Raw genomic sequence first — 15,688 nt, 5'->3', positions numbered from 1 at the left:
AGTGTCACATGATCTTTCAGAAATCAGTCTAATATACTCTACTCATTCATCTAATTCTGTCTCAATTTTCTTCTCGATCAAAGGAAATCCATCTAACACAGCAGGCTCCAGTACAGGCTCCTGTCAGGTAGACATGCTAATGAATCACCAGCTGAAGTAGTTGTTTTGGGCTCCTCCTGTCTCAGCATTAATGTTTGCTCTTGTGTTTCCCGCTGCAGTGTTGGAGTCTCTCAGGAGAAGCATGATGCTTTGCTCACTGAGGTTCAGAGGCTGGAAGCAGAGCTGGGCCGCATCAGAGGAGACCTGCAAGGAGTGATGGGATGTAAAGGCAAATGCGACCGACTCGACACCATACATGAAACTGTATGTAATGTTTATAGACAGCGCACAATACATTTATCCTGCTTTTTTCACTATTCATATATATATAAAATCATAATCAAATATCTTCCCCAGGTGTCAGCGCAGGTGAAGGAGCAGTTGTACGCTCTGTTGTACGGTCGTGACGGAGGTGAAGCAGAGATTCCTGAGCCGCTGCTGCCCTGGCTGGCATCTCAGTACACACACTCCTCTGACCTCACCGCAACCCTCATGACCCTGGAGCGCAGCATTCTGGGAAATCTGTCCCTGCAGCTGCAGGAGAGCAAACAGCAGCAGTTCTCAGCTGAAACGGTTACTCAGACCGTCGCCCACACCGCCGGGGCTGCTGGGATGTCAGAGGAGGTACTACAATTGTTGTTTTGTTATACACTAGTGTTCAAAAGTTTGGGGTCAGTAATTGTTTTTGTTGTTGTTGTTGTTTTTAAACAAATTAATACTTTTATTCAGTAAGGATACATTAAATTGATCAAAAATTATAATAAAGACATTTATAATGTTACAAAAGATGAAGTTTCTATTCATCAAAGACAGTATCACAGTAAAAATCTATCACCGTCTCCAAAATCTTTTTTTTTACCTTGATAATTATAATAAATGTTTCTTGAGCAGCAAATCAGCATATTAGTATGATTTCTGAAGGATCATGTGACACTGAAGACTGGAGTAATGATGCTGAAAATTCATTAATATATTATCTTAATATATTAAAATGGAAAATGGATATTTTTAAAATTGTAATATTTCACAATATCTACAGTCTTACTGTATTTTTGATCAAATAAATGCTGCCTTGGTGAACAAAAAAAGACATCTTTTAAAAAAAAGTTGGGGTAACCCAATGGCTTTTAAAATGGCTAATCGCTAATATCTCATCTTAACTAAAACGGTCTGTCTGTTAGAATATTAATGACATGATCTTATGCAACTGTAAATTCTGTGAAGAGGAAAGAACAATCAAATTAAAATGCATTTAATGGGCCGTAATTGAGGAATTTTTTTTTTCTCTTTGTTAACATACCAATGTCGTTTAAATCTCTTCTAATAATGGCTGTGTGTTTCTCAGCAAGTCCAGCTGATTGTCCAGCGTGCGCTGAAGCTGTACTCTGAGGATCGCACCGGACAGGTGGACTACGCTCTGGAGTCTGGAGGTAAGCGCAGCTACAAAACACATAACCTGTATAAACATCACTAACCCTGTAAAGAGGTTTTTACATGAGACTGATGTGTGTGCAGGTGGCAGTATCCTCAGCACACGCTGTTCTGAGACGTACGAGACTAAAACCGCACTGATGAGCCTGTTTGGAATCCCGCTGTGGTACTTCTCACAGTCGCCTCGGGTCGTCATCCAGGTAAAACCTTGAACTACACACTGGCTATGCATCATGCACATCAGTAAATGCAACTTTCATTTAGCTCTAACCGATAGATAGAGGTGGGTAGAGTCTTGATATTGAAAACATGTAGGTGATTTTCAACAAAAAAAATATATATTTTGTCCTAACATGCCAGATGTATGATGTGAATTTCTGTCTGCCTTACAGCCGGACATGTACCCAGGAAACTGCTGGGCGTTTAAAGGCTCCCAAGGTTATCTGGTGATCAGGCTCTCTTTAAGCGTGATCCCTACCTCCTTCTGCCTGGAGCATATTCCCAAAAGCCTCTCTCCTTCTGGAAACATCAGCAGTGCACCACGCCGATTCTCTGTCTATGTAAGAATACACACTTGTGTCTGATTTATGAGTGTGTACTTGCATATATTTATGCTTGACCCAATGAGTTTTTGTGTTAAATGGTGGTGTATAATCCCATGTTGTGCAACGTGTAAGTCTTGCTGTCTGTATCCACAGGGATTGGATGATGAATACCAGGAGGAAGGGAAACTGCTGGGTGACTACACCTATCAAGAAGATGGAGAATCACTCCAGATCTTCCCAGTTATGGTAAAATATGTACATACAGAATATGCGGAATGAGCAGAATTGCAGAAAACAGTCATTGAAGTAGTTTACTGTTTAACATGGAATGTTACAGGATTCTGACAAATTCTGATGAATAAGAAATTATGAAAGAAATACTATATATTGCTATTTTACAGTAGAATGTATTTTTCATAGTAAAAATAAATAAATAAATATATATATATATATATATATATATATATATATATATATATATATATATATATATATATATATATATATATATATATATATATATATATATATATATATATATATATATATATATATATATATATATATATATATATATAATAACACTACAGATGATTCAAACATTATTTGTAAAGGAATTTCACTCTATTTTTCACCCATGTGATCATTTAAACTGTAAACCTCTGTTGTGCAGCACTTTGTTTGCCAAAAAATGGAATTGTTCATTTGGTTTACTTTTTAAAAGATTGATTAAATTGTTTAAATATTATGCATTCATTTTATCACTATTGTTTTTGATAATAAATTTGTATTAACTCTCAAAACTCAGAATCCAGAAAAAATTAAAACGGACCAAAATAAATAATTTCATAGGGCACTATTATTGTTAATTTTAGTAGATGATTAAATTGTTAAATCCTAATTGGTTAGTAACATTTAATTAAATAAATAAAAATGGAATCTAGAAAGAAATATAACTACATTTTGGAAGAAATTAAACGAGGATTTCTCAAAAGGTTGGCAGCAACAGAAGAAAAATAGTTCAATATGCAAAGTGTGTTTTTATTTTGGGCCAAATTCACTAGTGCATGTATCATTTCAGGAAAGCTATCCCAGCACGCATTGCAAAAAGCTAGTAATAAAATCAAGTGTTATTAGCTTAGCAATATGCTGCTATCAAACTGTGTTGGAATAAATGTTGCATTGAGTCTTCCGTGCTCTTTATGTTCCACACCAGTCATTTAATTTAGTTTTAGTTAATATGCTGCTTACTAGCTTTTAGAATAGAGCTACAATGAAGTCCTGACCACGTTTCACTTTGCTTTTATTCCCAGGAGAAGAACGACAAGGCCTTTCAGATCATTGAGATGCGAGTGCTGTCAAACTGGGGTCATCCCGAATACACCTGCCTGTATCGCTTCAGAGTTCACGGCAAACCTCACACTCCGTAATCAGGCCCGCTGTACATTACTATATAACCCTTTATGTACATACAGGAAACGCTCGGACTTTGACGCAGCACGGACGAAACTGGGCTTGCTAGACACATTTTCAAGACTTTAATATGAATGATGGCCGAAACAGAGTTAGAAGGAGCACAGCGGGAAAGAGCAATGCGTTTAAGCTAAGGATTCCCACTCATTTCCTTCCCAAGTCCCTGTTCTTGCACTGATTCATGACCTTGCGGCTGGGCCCTGTGTTACACTCCTGCCCCATACGCTCTCACCCGTAGAGGTATCTGTGCCTTCAGACAGAACACGCTTCTCTCATTCTGTGTACATTGTTTTTTTTCCCTTTGTTTTCTGAATGTACAGAGAGGAGTGAAGTTCAGGAAGCTGGACTTCAGCCTCGTTCACTGGTCACTGTGGGCATCTGCTATCAGAGGGAGAGTATTTGGTAGTTTATAAAAACCTTTACAACCACTAAACCAGTTAATCTCACAAAACCTGATGAGAATATGTCTGGGTCATGTTTTACCCCAAATCATTTTCTAAATTAGTCCTACTTTAGGGCTACTATGATTTTTTGCATTGTGACATTTTCTTCAAGAATAAGCATTTTTCCTCAAAAAAAAAAAGTCTCATTAAGATGAGCTTTCTCATTGCTGTAATGCAAAAAAAAAAAAAATTATTATTTAAACCTTTTTTTTTTTTGACATGATTGCATTTGTTCTGCTCCTTTTTAACTTGTGCTCATTTGAATGTTTTTTTTTTTTTTATTATTATTGTAATACATTTAAAAAAATATTGTAATACAGAAATGTTGTGATATTATTGAGAGTGGAAATACTTTAATAATTTTAAATGTATTTGTTATTTTTATAGGGTGGAATATGACCCAGGCAAGTTTTCACCCAACAGGCACTTCTTTTCATGTTTTTCTTTTTTTGTTGTTGTTGTTGTTGTTTTTTTTAAATATACATTTAAGAAATAAACTCATAACAGCCATAAATTTCAAGAGACACTGGCTTGACCTCAGATGGTTTCTCTAGAGAAAGGAATGGACTGGATGTGAGCATGTGGACTGATATGTGTACATTTTAACAAAACTGGACATAAAACACTCACTTGTTTGTTTCTCTCATCAGTAGTCATATCACAGTCAAGATTCGCTGCAGGAATGTAACTTATTGTAATTAGACCTTTTTATTGGACTTATATCAGTGTTTATTTTACATAAAGAGGTGCGCCCTGTCATCTTTTTCCTTTTTTTTTTTTTTTTTTTGTTAAGCATTTTAGTTCAAGTAGACAATGCACTGTTATGTCTTTATAAAGGAAATGTAAGTTGCACAAGTCCTATGTGATTCGTTGGATATGTTTGAAAAGTCAGGGGTTTGTTTATTGAACTGTGTCGTCAACACTGTGTTGACCTAAAAGAGTCTTTTGTAAAATACTATTGATTTGTTCATGACTATTTATTTTATGGAAATTTAGCTAAGAGATAGGACTTTGTGCAGTGTGTTTTTGTAAAATGCTTTTCAGTGCATATTGGTCTGTTTATATTTAGTTTTTTTTGTTTATTTGTTGTTATGAAATGGCTACAGTACTATGAATTGTACCAGTAAAGAATTTTAATTTTGATGGTATTTGTATTGTTGTTATATTTATTTAATTTTATGTATGGTTTAAAAGTTGAGTGGTTAAAATAAGTTCACCTATAAAATGTCAATTGTTTTATATTTTTAAAGTACCCTTAGTTATGGAATAATCAATGTCATACAAGTCTGGAAAAACATGCAGGTGAGTATTAGGAATGATTCATTCTTTACTTTATGTAAGCTCCTTTTTACTGCAGTTTCTTCCTAACTGCCAGCAGTCTAACACATGTAAGTAGCTCTTTTATAAATTGCAGTCCACAATGTTCCTGCATCTCAGTTCTGTGGTTCCAAGAGAGGTTATAAGAAACAATATCACAAAATCAATTCATTAAAAATACATACTGTATGCATTTGTAAAGCGATTTGGTTATACAACAAAAATGTTTAATGACATCTTATACCCTTAAAAAATAATTGGGGGAACCAACGGAAGAAGTCTAGGATAGACTTTTTTATAAAGCCTCACTACGCTGGAGAAATGTGCTGTTTAACATTTTTTAAACCATGTATGTTATATTTTTATATTTCATATTTTATTTTTTTCAGATGATTATTTTATTTCATGTAACTGCAATGTTTATGGTATCAGTTTTCATTTAATGAACCTTAAAGGATGGATAGATAGATAGATATTACTATCAATGACTAATCAATAATTAATGACAACACAATGAAATCACTAGAACTTTAACAAATATTTAAATGGAAAAAATAAAAACTATATGTATATATGTATGTACTAGATATTTATAATTAGATTTATAAATGTAAATATCTAAAGAAATGCCTAATATATTTCTGTGTAACAGTAGACGGTCTTATTAATAGTGATTCTGATGGAATGCAGCAGTCATGTGACTTGCTCCTCGCTAGTTCTTCTGTCCGCCGCTAGAGTGCAGCAAGATCAGCCCACAATGTGCGTGGTTGCCCTATATGTGGGTTGTGACCTGAAATGTTCTCAAATTCACATTATTTATTGATATTTTATGCGAAGTTGCGCATGAGACTGTGCTATAAGCGCCAAATACTTTCTTTTCTGGTCATGCACCTTTCTTCCCCGTTCATTCACGCGCTGAAGTCAACTTATGTTGCTTGTTGTCCAGATGCATTTACTGGACTGTTATTGATTTGCAGGATGCCAACTATAGGTTTCAACCCCCTCTAAAGTATTTATTTCTTTATTACATGTAAGTATTTATTTAAAAAAGTTAAACTTTATTTGAAGGTGTCCTTGTTACAGTGCAATACGTTTAAGTACTGAGTAATATTAATTAACTACATGTACTTACTATATGCTTAGGTTTAGGATTAGGGTTTGCCTTAAGGTTACTTGTAAGTACATGTAGCCTAACATCCCTGCTAAAAAAATAAATATAGAACCATCACAAAAAAAATCGAATGGTTTCCACTACAAATACAATTACAATCCTTTCAAACTATCAACTTTTAAACACTAAAACCTTTTTTTTTTTTTTTGGTAGCGTGTTTTGGGACATATTCCATTAAGATTTATTGGTTTTAACAAGCCACCAATAAAAGGTGACCAATTACCAGTAGAGACCCACAAGGACCATAACAGTTTCCATTAAAACCATTACAAATTTCCTGATGGTGTCTATTGTTTCATTAGGGCGGTGTAGTGTTACCAAAAAAAAAAAAATGTTTTTTTACTTATTTAATATTTTTAATATTTAACATTTAAGCACCGCCAAATAAACAACGAACAGAAATTAGTTTGCGTTAAGTTGTAACCATAACAAAATTCTGCCTTCGCGCTGCTACAATGTGTGTAGTTTTCGATTTTTTTATGTATCACAAGGTTTCTTGAAGGTTTCCTGTCTTGCTTTAAACGTTATAGCCTATATATAATTTGTAATAACTGAGCTCGTACCGCGAAATAGCAATTTAAAGCGTCGCGAAAGACGAACCTCGACGCATTTAAAATTATTTAACATTTATTAATTCAAATTTCAGAAGACTTGAAATTCCTTCAAATGCCGAAATTCCCTTTAAATCCAATAACTGTATTATTCGCATAGTGTTTAGACTATTTTTATACATAGTAAAAGTTAGTGTCCGCTTTTCACTGTTAAAGTCGTTGTTTACAAACATATATTCACGAGGCACGCAGAAGCATCGCCGCGAAGGCTCTTTGGCTGCTTTGCTCTGCGCGTCTCTGATGAAGCTGTTAATGGGCGGTCTTACTCCGCGCCACGCAGTTTGTCAGTGGACAGCGGCACCAGTTGCGTTCCTCTCTCCGTGGGCAGAATGTCTCATGGAGGAGATTTGGATGCGTCTGTGAACATCCACAGGTAGTTACACAGTCTGCTTCGCCGGCTCCACTTTTGCATTTTTCTTGCAGAAGCATATAATCGATTCGGACTCGATTCTTATGGTTTTTGTCTATTATAACTAATGCACTGCGCCGGATACTTGCATGCACATTTTTTTTTGCAAAACACCGCGGACTGTGCAATAACCCAAAGGCTAACGATGCTTGTTTGTAAACCTTTGCATTAAGTTTTCGAAAAAACAAAATAACGCTTGGATTTTATTGCAAGTTTGGATGTGAAGGCAAAGGCGGAATACAATGGCAAGCGATCTGAAGCCTCGGTTGTGTGTGATGAAGAAAGAAGAGAGCGGCTACGGGTTTCATCTGCACGGAGAGAAAGGAAAAACCGGACAGTACATACGGAAAGTGGAGCGCGCGTCCCCGGCGGAGGCGTCGGGACTGCGCGCGGGTGACCGTGTGGTGGAGGTGAACGGCGAGAACGTGGAGAGAGAGGCACACCATCAGGTACATCGCACACCTGTGCTGATCTCACATACTCCACCCTCACGAGAGCTCACCTTACACTGGCTGTGATGCGCGTTTCTATTATTATGCGATTTTTTTAGTAGCCTACACTCTTAAAAATAAAGCTTCTTTATCGGCACCAGTGGTTCCACAAAGAACCTTTACCTTCCATGGAGCCTTTTCATTCTACGAAAGGTTCTTTACAGTGGAAATAGGTTCTCTGGATTATGTTCTTCACTAAAAAAAAAAAAAAATGGTTCTTTTAATAACTGTTCACTGAAAGGTTCTTTGGGGAACCAAAACGGGTTCTATGGCATCGCTGTGAAAACCCCCTTTTGGAGCATTTATTTTTAAGAGTGTAAGCTAGTACTAACACACCAGTGTGTAAAAATGCTCTATGAAGTAATTAAACATTATATTTTGGCCTGGTTTCACAGACAGATCTTAGACTAAACCAGGATTAGGCCATAGTTCAATTAGGACTTTTAAGTGATTTTTAGAAACTTGCCTTAGAAAAACAAAATATATTTTATATATATATATATATTACTGGTGTCCATCTCGAGACAAAGCAAAGGCAATGATATATTTTAAGATCAATCAGTGCAAGGTTTTTTTGTTTGTTTTTCAGTTGAAACAGCTCAGACTTACATTTTAGTCTGGGACTAGGTTTAAGCCTCGTCTGTGGAACAGGGGTATAGCTAATTAATTAGTTATATACTATAACGTTCAAAAGTTTGGGGTCAGTATAGTAAAAAAAAAAAAAGAAAATAGCTAATTAATAGTTTTATTTAGCAAGGATGCATTAAATTGATCAAAAGTGACAATAAAAACATAATGTTACAAAAGATTTGTATTTAAATAAATGCTGTTCTTTGGAACTTTCTATTCATTACAGTGTCCAGGAAAATATATCACGGTTTCCACAAAAATGTTAAGCAGCACAATTGACTTCAGCATTGATAATAATAAGAAATGTTTATTGATCAGCAAATAAGTATATTAGAATGATTTCTGAAGGATCACGTGACTGGAGTAATGATGCTGACAATTCAACTTTCAATTGTGTTAGTTTCAATGACTACTGTTATTCTAAATGTATAAAACAGATATTCGAATGTGTCAGTGTGTCCAACCTTTTGAAGTGTGTATAAAGGCCTGTATAAACAGCAGAGGGTGTCATCTGATATTCGTTTGTTTGGGTTAAGAAGGTTTTGGCTTTGGAAACAACTTTACATGGAAAATGTAAGAGTATTGCATATAAGAACCCTATGGAAGACCTTTACCACCACAGAATTAAATAAAAAATAAAAAATGGTAATTGCGATATTTTATTATAAGAGAAAAAAAGTCAGTATTCCGAATTTTCAAGATTAATTTCAAGTTTACATCTCGCATTTCAATTTTTTCTTTTTTACGTCTCCATTCCTTTTTCTTGTTTCAAACAGAAAAACTTAATTGCGACTTTTTATCTTGCAATTATTACTTTTTTCTCACAATTGCGAATTTATATCTTGAAATTCCGACAAAAAATAATTACCTTGCTTATTTTTTATTCCATAGCGGAAACAAGCTTCCACAGAAACTTGTGGTGAAACTCTGACTTAAGTGGAAAATGTTCTTAGTGAATACACAATGAAATTCCATGCATATCTTTAGTTGCACTGACACTAATAGAGTGTTGAAGCTGTGACAGCAGCTGGAGGCTTTACAGCATTACAGCACAAGACCTTATGGCCAGATCTGTCTTTCTGCTCAGACATACTAACATGATCATATGCTGAAGTCATGTTGTAGTATGCAGTGTGGTGGAAAGCGCATCTCTTAGAGCTCGTCCTATAGTTTTGCTTTCTCTTACGCTCAGGTGGTGCAGCGGATCAAAGCCGTGGAACATGAGACCAGACTGCTGGTGGTTGACCGAGAGACTGACGAGTACTTTCGCAGCCTGCGTCTCACCTGCACGGAGGAAATGGCCATCCGGATGAGCCCTGCAGCCATGACCCCTTCACCTTCACCGTCCACCAGTAAACAGGGCAATGGCTCGGTGTCCAAACGACCTGAGATCTCCAAACCCATCAGGAAACCTCTGTCACGAGCTCCTAAAAAGGTATGGATCCATTCACTATCTGTCGGCTTCTGTTGTTCCATGAAGAATCTTTAACATCAGTAAAACCTTGTAGTGAAAGATCCTTCAGATGATTCAAATGTTCTTCTCTCTCGGTTCTTTCAAAGCGAAAGTTCACTCAAAAATGAAAATTTGCTGTTGATTTACTCACCCTCAGGCCATCCAAGATGTAGATAACTTTTTGTCTTGAGTAGAACAGTAAAGAAGATATTTTAGCTGAAACAAGTGCTTGGTGATTAATCAAATGCAAGTCAGCAGCTGCCTGTTTTGGTAGTAAAAAATGAATTCCTATTGCTCCTGATTGTCTTATGAAGCTAAACAATCGGTCTGTGCAAGAAACTGAATATTATTACCTGTAATCCAGAGCCTCAGGCAAACGGTCCAGATTGATGTCTGGTTCATGAATGAATCGTTCTTTTGAACCGGTTCTTTGTAGTGAACTGGATGAAGCATGTTCGCCAAATCGGACTGAACCGTCTGAAACAGTTTGCGACTCGAGCAGCACAGATTTAACAAGTTACTCAATCAAAACTCAATTTCAGACGCCTAACAGTCTCTCTGACTCGAAATGAGCCAAAATGCCGCCGTATATGATCCTATAATGCTGTTCTTTGCTAACTCATTCAGTGCTCCAGTTCCTCCAGCAGTCACTGAACTGATGAGCCACTGATATGAACATGTGTGAACCGAGCACTTAATTAAATCAAGGGGCAAAACGAAAGTTTTTATGCTTTCTCATTGTTTATGAGTTGATGAAGACTGGTTTATTTGCTTGATATGCTTTAGACAATTAAAACATCCACTTTTCACATCCTTATTGGTAGCTTTAATAGTTGTGTATACGTTGCATTATTGCGTGATTATGTAATCGAACTGGTGAATCAGTTATTTTAACCAGAAATGAATTGTCCGAAAGGCTCTAGATTACAGGTAATAATGTTGTAAATAATAGGACTGGACCAGAATATTCATAAACGGTTCTCATTCGCGCTTGAATATGAATCGCCCATGAGTGAACATCATGATTCAGTTCATCTGGAAGAGAAGACAAAAATGCAGAAGACTTGCATTTTATGAATCACCAAGAACCGTGGTGGGTTCAGCTAAAAAATCTTCTTTGATGCTCTACTGAAGAAAAAAGGCACTTACTTCTTGGATGGCCTGAGGGTGAGTAAATTAACAGTAAATTTTTGGGTGTACAAGAAGGGTGTACTATCCCTTTAAGAACTGTTCACTTTAGGGAATTCAAAATGGTTTCTCTATGACATCACTTTTGGAACTTTTGTTTTCAAGAGTGTAGAACCTTTCAATTAACCCACGTTGTTGGCCCTTCTCCCTCAACTAATATATAAATGAAATATATTGAACATCTGGATGTTCTGGACAGCTGGCTTGAGTGATGTTATATCTAGTTCTCACAGACTGTTTATGTAGGGGTTATCGGTTAGTTTGTATGTGTGGTCATCATATATGCTGCAATAATTATGGATTAATGGTTTAATTTGAGTTTAAAAGAATAATGAGTTAAGTGAGTAACTCCGATATTATCTTGTTGGCTCTGTCATGGTTGGTTGGTGTCCAAGATGTGACGCTGTATTTGTTTTGTAGAGTGTCTCCAGTACATTAGCGTGTTTCCCATGGTTTACTCATTCACGAAAATGAATCTCGGGATTTTGGCAGATCCTGTCCAGGAATTTCTTCAGCATTTATTCCACAATTTTTTTCCGGTTTTATTCCTGAAAAATCACCATATATTAATTTCAATTAGAGTTTATATTGTATAGCGCTTTTCACAATACATATCATTTTAGCTCATATACTGTGTACATACATACTAATTTTACCTGAAGTGAATTAGTTTTTGGTTTGCAGTAGTAACACATTTATATTCTCAGATTTTAGCACATTGCTACAGTATGTGGTTGCTAGGAATGGTTGTTAAGATGTTCTGTTATGGATCATTGTTCTTTGGGTGTTCTGGGTGGTTGCTAAGTGGATGTTTATTTTTTTCAAGTCAAAAGAGAGTCAGTTTTTGACCCAATGTATTTTTTTCCCAAATGGCTTTGTCTGATGACATATAGAAGTGCTAGCACATCTCTCCTCAACAAGACACATGGTTTGAGGAATCATTTATGTCTATAACACAAACATTTCTAGACAGGTTCATTGCTGAAGTGTATAATACTAAGGGTCAGGGGTTTGTTTAGCCATTAAAAGTGTGATTTTTAACATCTGTAAGCAAGTGTAGATCATGTTTGGAGATATTACATAGCAAAAATTGTCGTCATTAGTCTGTTAATGCAATATTTGTATAAGATCTTAAAAATTATATTTGTCTTTTTTGAGCCTAATGCATACATCCAACATCTGCTCTCACTTAAAGCCCACTTTCCAAATGGGTTTGCGTAATTCACTGCTGTTTCAACAAGATGGAGTGGAGTGGGAAAGATGTGAGTGTGTGAGTGGTGGGTGGGTGTGTTACAGCCACATGTGTGTGATAATGTTAAATATGACATTAAAACTGTTAACATCGCAGCAGCCCACAAGGTTAAAACAGAGAGACCGTTTCTGAAATCCATCAGAAGATGAACAGAGCAGAGCTACACGGGACAACATCTGCAAATCTGAGCTTCTGCTTGTGAAGCGCTTGACTTTACTCAAAGATTTAGATTCCGTTTTGGCAATCTGACCCAAGTCGAATAAAATGCAAAGAGCAACCTTGGACGATGAAAGTAGGATGTAGTAAAATTGTCTCATTTCACCCCAAAATCCTACTTTTTCTTTTGATTTTGGAGTGATGTATGACCTGAAGATGTTCTTCATGGTGTTTAAATCACTCATATGGGTGTTGCTTTATGGTGCGTTGGACAGTAAAAAGTTTGTATGGAACTTTAACATGTTCTCATCGAGCTACACAGCCTGTTTTGATTCTAATTCCAACATTTGTTTTCTCAAATCTCAAAGTTTGACTATTTAACTGAAATATGTAGAGGGATATTTTCCAGTTTTAAGAAGAACCTCCTTATTCAAAGGACGTGGAAATGTTCTTCTCCAAAATGTCCAGTAATAATAGTTTTTGGATTTGGTGATTGGAAAAGCCATATTCTGGTGTTCCAAAACCACTCTAATTGTGTTTAGCCATGTGAATGTGGGGCGATTTCCTGTACAGTGGCCTCATATTGGCTGATATTATTGCCCATACAGACATATCATTGGACTTGATGATTCCCCTCAGTGTTTAACAGTTGCTTGTATTGAAACCATCCATTGACTTTCTCCAGACGTCGGTAGACTGTAGGAAAGTGATGACTCATGAAACCATACTCCCATCAGAACATTGCTCAGGGTTCCAGGTTTGGTGCCACTAACACAAATTATCCATCTTTGTGTGTTGATTTTGGATACAAGAGGTTTTTGAATAGTCGCCCTGCTTGTCTTGTGAAACTCTGAGTCATAAGTGATTCGGATTGTGGGTCATTTTTGAGGCTCTTCGTTTTGTAATATTCATTAACTATCATCTCCATTTATCATATACTATTTTAGTTTTTGTGGATCACCTACACAGTTGTTTAAAAGTTTGGTGTTGGTATAATTTGTAATGTTTTTGGAAGAAGTCTCTTATGCTCATCAAAGCTGTATTTATTTGATTAGTGATACAGTAAAACAGTAATATTGTGAAATATTATTACAATTTAAAATGACTGTTTTCTATTTGAATATATTTTAAAATGTAATTTATTCCTGTGATTCAAAGCTGATTTCTCAGCATCATTTCTCCAGTCTTCAGTGTCACATGATTCTTCATAAATCATTATAATATATGGATTTTCTGCATATAATATGCCTTAATAGCAGGGCGTGTTGTCACACTATAACATAAATTATAATTAATAAATTGTATAAAATGACAACATATCACACACACATGTAACGACTTTCCCCCAAAAAAATGTAGCCAACGACAATTTACAAAAATACCTTGTGTTTCTGGTTTCCACTTCTACGTGACAACTAACCCCAGTGTCACATGACCTCAAGCAGCATCTTCAGGACAGTTAGTATTTGAAAGGAGCACGTTAGGAAGCGCAAAGACATTATAAAACCTTTCAGGCAGGAAATAGAGGCTGTCTTTGGAAGCAGAGGAGTCGTGTGTGTGTGTGTGTGTGTGTGTGTGTGTGTGTGTGAGTGAGGTGATATGGGAGTCCTGAGCCATAAAGGAAGGGGTCCTAGGAAGGGGTAGAAATCTGAAGAGGGTTTGTGTGAATCACACTGAATGCTGGTCCACACAGAGTGAAATGAGAAAGAAGCAACTGACAGAAATACATGTAGACTCTGTAATCAGAATTAAAACGTTACAAGCATGGAATGTTTCACAGATAGTTAATAAAAAAGTAATTAATTTGTTTGTTAGTTAGTTTATGTTTTATTTATTTATTGTTTTATATATTGTTTTTTTATTATTATTGTTTATTTTTATTTGGTTGTTTTCTTATTGCTTATAGTTTTATTTATTTATAGTTTTATTTTTATTAATTTTTTTAATTTTTAATTTTTTTACTTTAGAATAAAAATCCAGCTATATATATACACACACACACACACACACACACACACACACATATATATGCATATATAATTCCCCACCAGAGTAAGTGCTTGCTTATTTTTGTTGGCCTTTTAACTTTTTTCTTCATACTCCGCAAACTGTCAGACTCAGCAATCCAAGAAGGATTCCTTTCGTCTTTCCTTTCCCTTTCAGTTTTTCCTTCGGGGAGCTCTAGGAAAAGTTACATGCAGAAGAAAGCATTGTGAATACTGATCCAGTCACTAATCCAGCAGATCCATTGTACGGATCTTCCACTGCGCTTTATAAATATTTGACGATTTTAGGGCTGTTTGTCCCTGTTTTTCCAGAGTAGCCCTTTCTCCAGCTGTTACTCATATGGAGGAATTACACGATCATCTGAAGCTGTTCTCAAGATGTCTGGGGATTTCACAATCTACCGAATGTTCATAAAACAGCACACTGAACAAGCAGTGGGATACTTAGAAACAGCCTCGTTCCCATCCTTAGCTAATTGGCGCTGGGATTGTCTGGCTTTGATTTGTGACCCTTAAACTCTGTTCAAGTGTTTAAATCACTGTCATATGCAAGACAACGGCCTAAACCTGTTACACAACACTTCAGCACAATGACTGTGCAGGATCTTTACTACATTTCCATATTTTCTAAAGAAAACATGGGCTCCATTCATTTTCTCTATAGGGAAATTGATTTGAACAGAAACTGATAAACCTTTAAAGACAGATCTACTGTGAGATTCGAGGCTGTTAATTGATTGCATATCCTTTCTATGCTATCAGTTCACATTAATTCAGCTTATTCTTAAAATAATCATATTTAATAGCAGAATTTCGTGGTAGTACATTACCCATGATGCTGTACAGAAAATTCCACCAATCAGAGAGTCACAGAGAACAAATTGCACCAAAGTCTATATTTATCTCCGCCGACTCCCATGAAGCGCATAATCAAGTCTCTCTCTATGCTCTCAAAGTACTTAAATAATGGTGTGTATATATGCATATTTTGCAATGTACTTAAAGTATATAGT

At 36.0% G+C, this 15,688-nt stretch overlaps 2 protein-coding genes across 7 annotated transcripts in view; both read left to right on the top strand.

The window, feature by feature from the left end:
* Positions 1–5,139, top strand: part of sun1b (Sad1 and UNC84 domain containing 1b) — a 36,628-nt gene extending 31,489 nt beyond the window's left edge. For all 5 annotated transcript variants that reach the window (XM_058769862.1, XM_058769860.1, XM_058769861.1 and 2 more), the window contains 8 exons: positions 84–127; positions 219–363; positions 457–723; positions 1,445–1,529; positions 1,615–1,730; positions 1,923–2,090; positions 2,229–2,321; positions 3,389–5,139. In XM_058769862.1, coding sequence (XP_058625845.1) covers positions 84–127; positions 219–363; positions 457–723; positions 1,445–1,529; positions 1,615–1,730; positions 1,923–2,090; positions 2,229–2,321; positions 3,389–3,505 — 1,035 coding nt within the window. In that variant the 3' untranslated portion in view covers positions 3,506–5,139. The remainder of the gene's footprint in view (positions 1–83; positions 128–218; positions 364–456; positions 724–1,444; positions 1,530–1,614; positions 1,731–1,922; positions 2,091–2,228; positions 2,322–3,388) is intronic.
* Positions 5,140–7,351: 2,212 nt separating this feature from the next.
* The window catches only part of LOC131536762 (Na(+)/H(+) exchange regulatory cofactor NHE-RF2), a 31,787-nt gene continuing 23,450 nt past the window's right edge, over positions 7,352–15,688 (top strand). The window contains exons 1-3 of one of the 2 annotated variants that reach the window (XM_058769871.1): positions 7,352–7,463; positions 7,713–7,948; positions 9,813–10,055. In XM_058769871.1, coding sequence (XP_058625854.1) covers positions 7,742–7,948; positions 9,813–10,055 — 450 coding nt within the window. In that variant the 5' untranslated portion in view covers positions 7,352–7,463; positions 7,713–7,741. Of the gene's footprint in view, positions 7,949–9,812; positions 10,056–15,688 lie in introns of both variants that reach the window. The other variant, XM_058769870.1, reaches the window with a different exon arrangement.

The sequence above is a fragment of the Onychostoma macrolepis genome, chromosome 03, assembly GCF_012432095.1.
Source record: "Onychostoma macrolepis isolate SWU-2019 chromosome 03, ASM1243209v1, whole genome shotgun sequence".
Classification (NCBI taxonomy): domain Eukaryota; kingdom Metazoa; phylum Chordata; class Actinopteri; order Cypriniformes; family Cyprinidae; genus Onychostoma; species Onychostoma macrolepis.
Note: the sequence above shows the minus strand (reverse complement) of the source record. Positions and strands in the feature narration are given on the sequence as shown.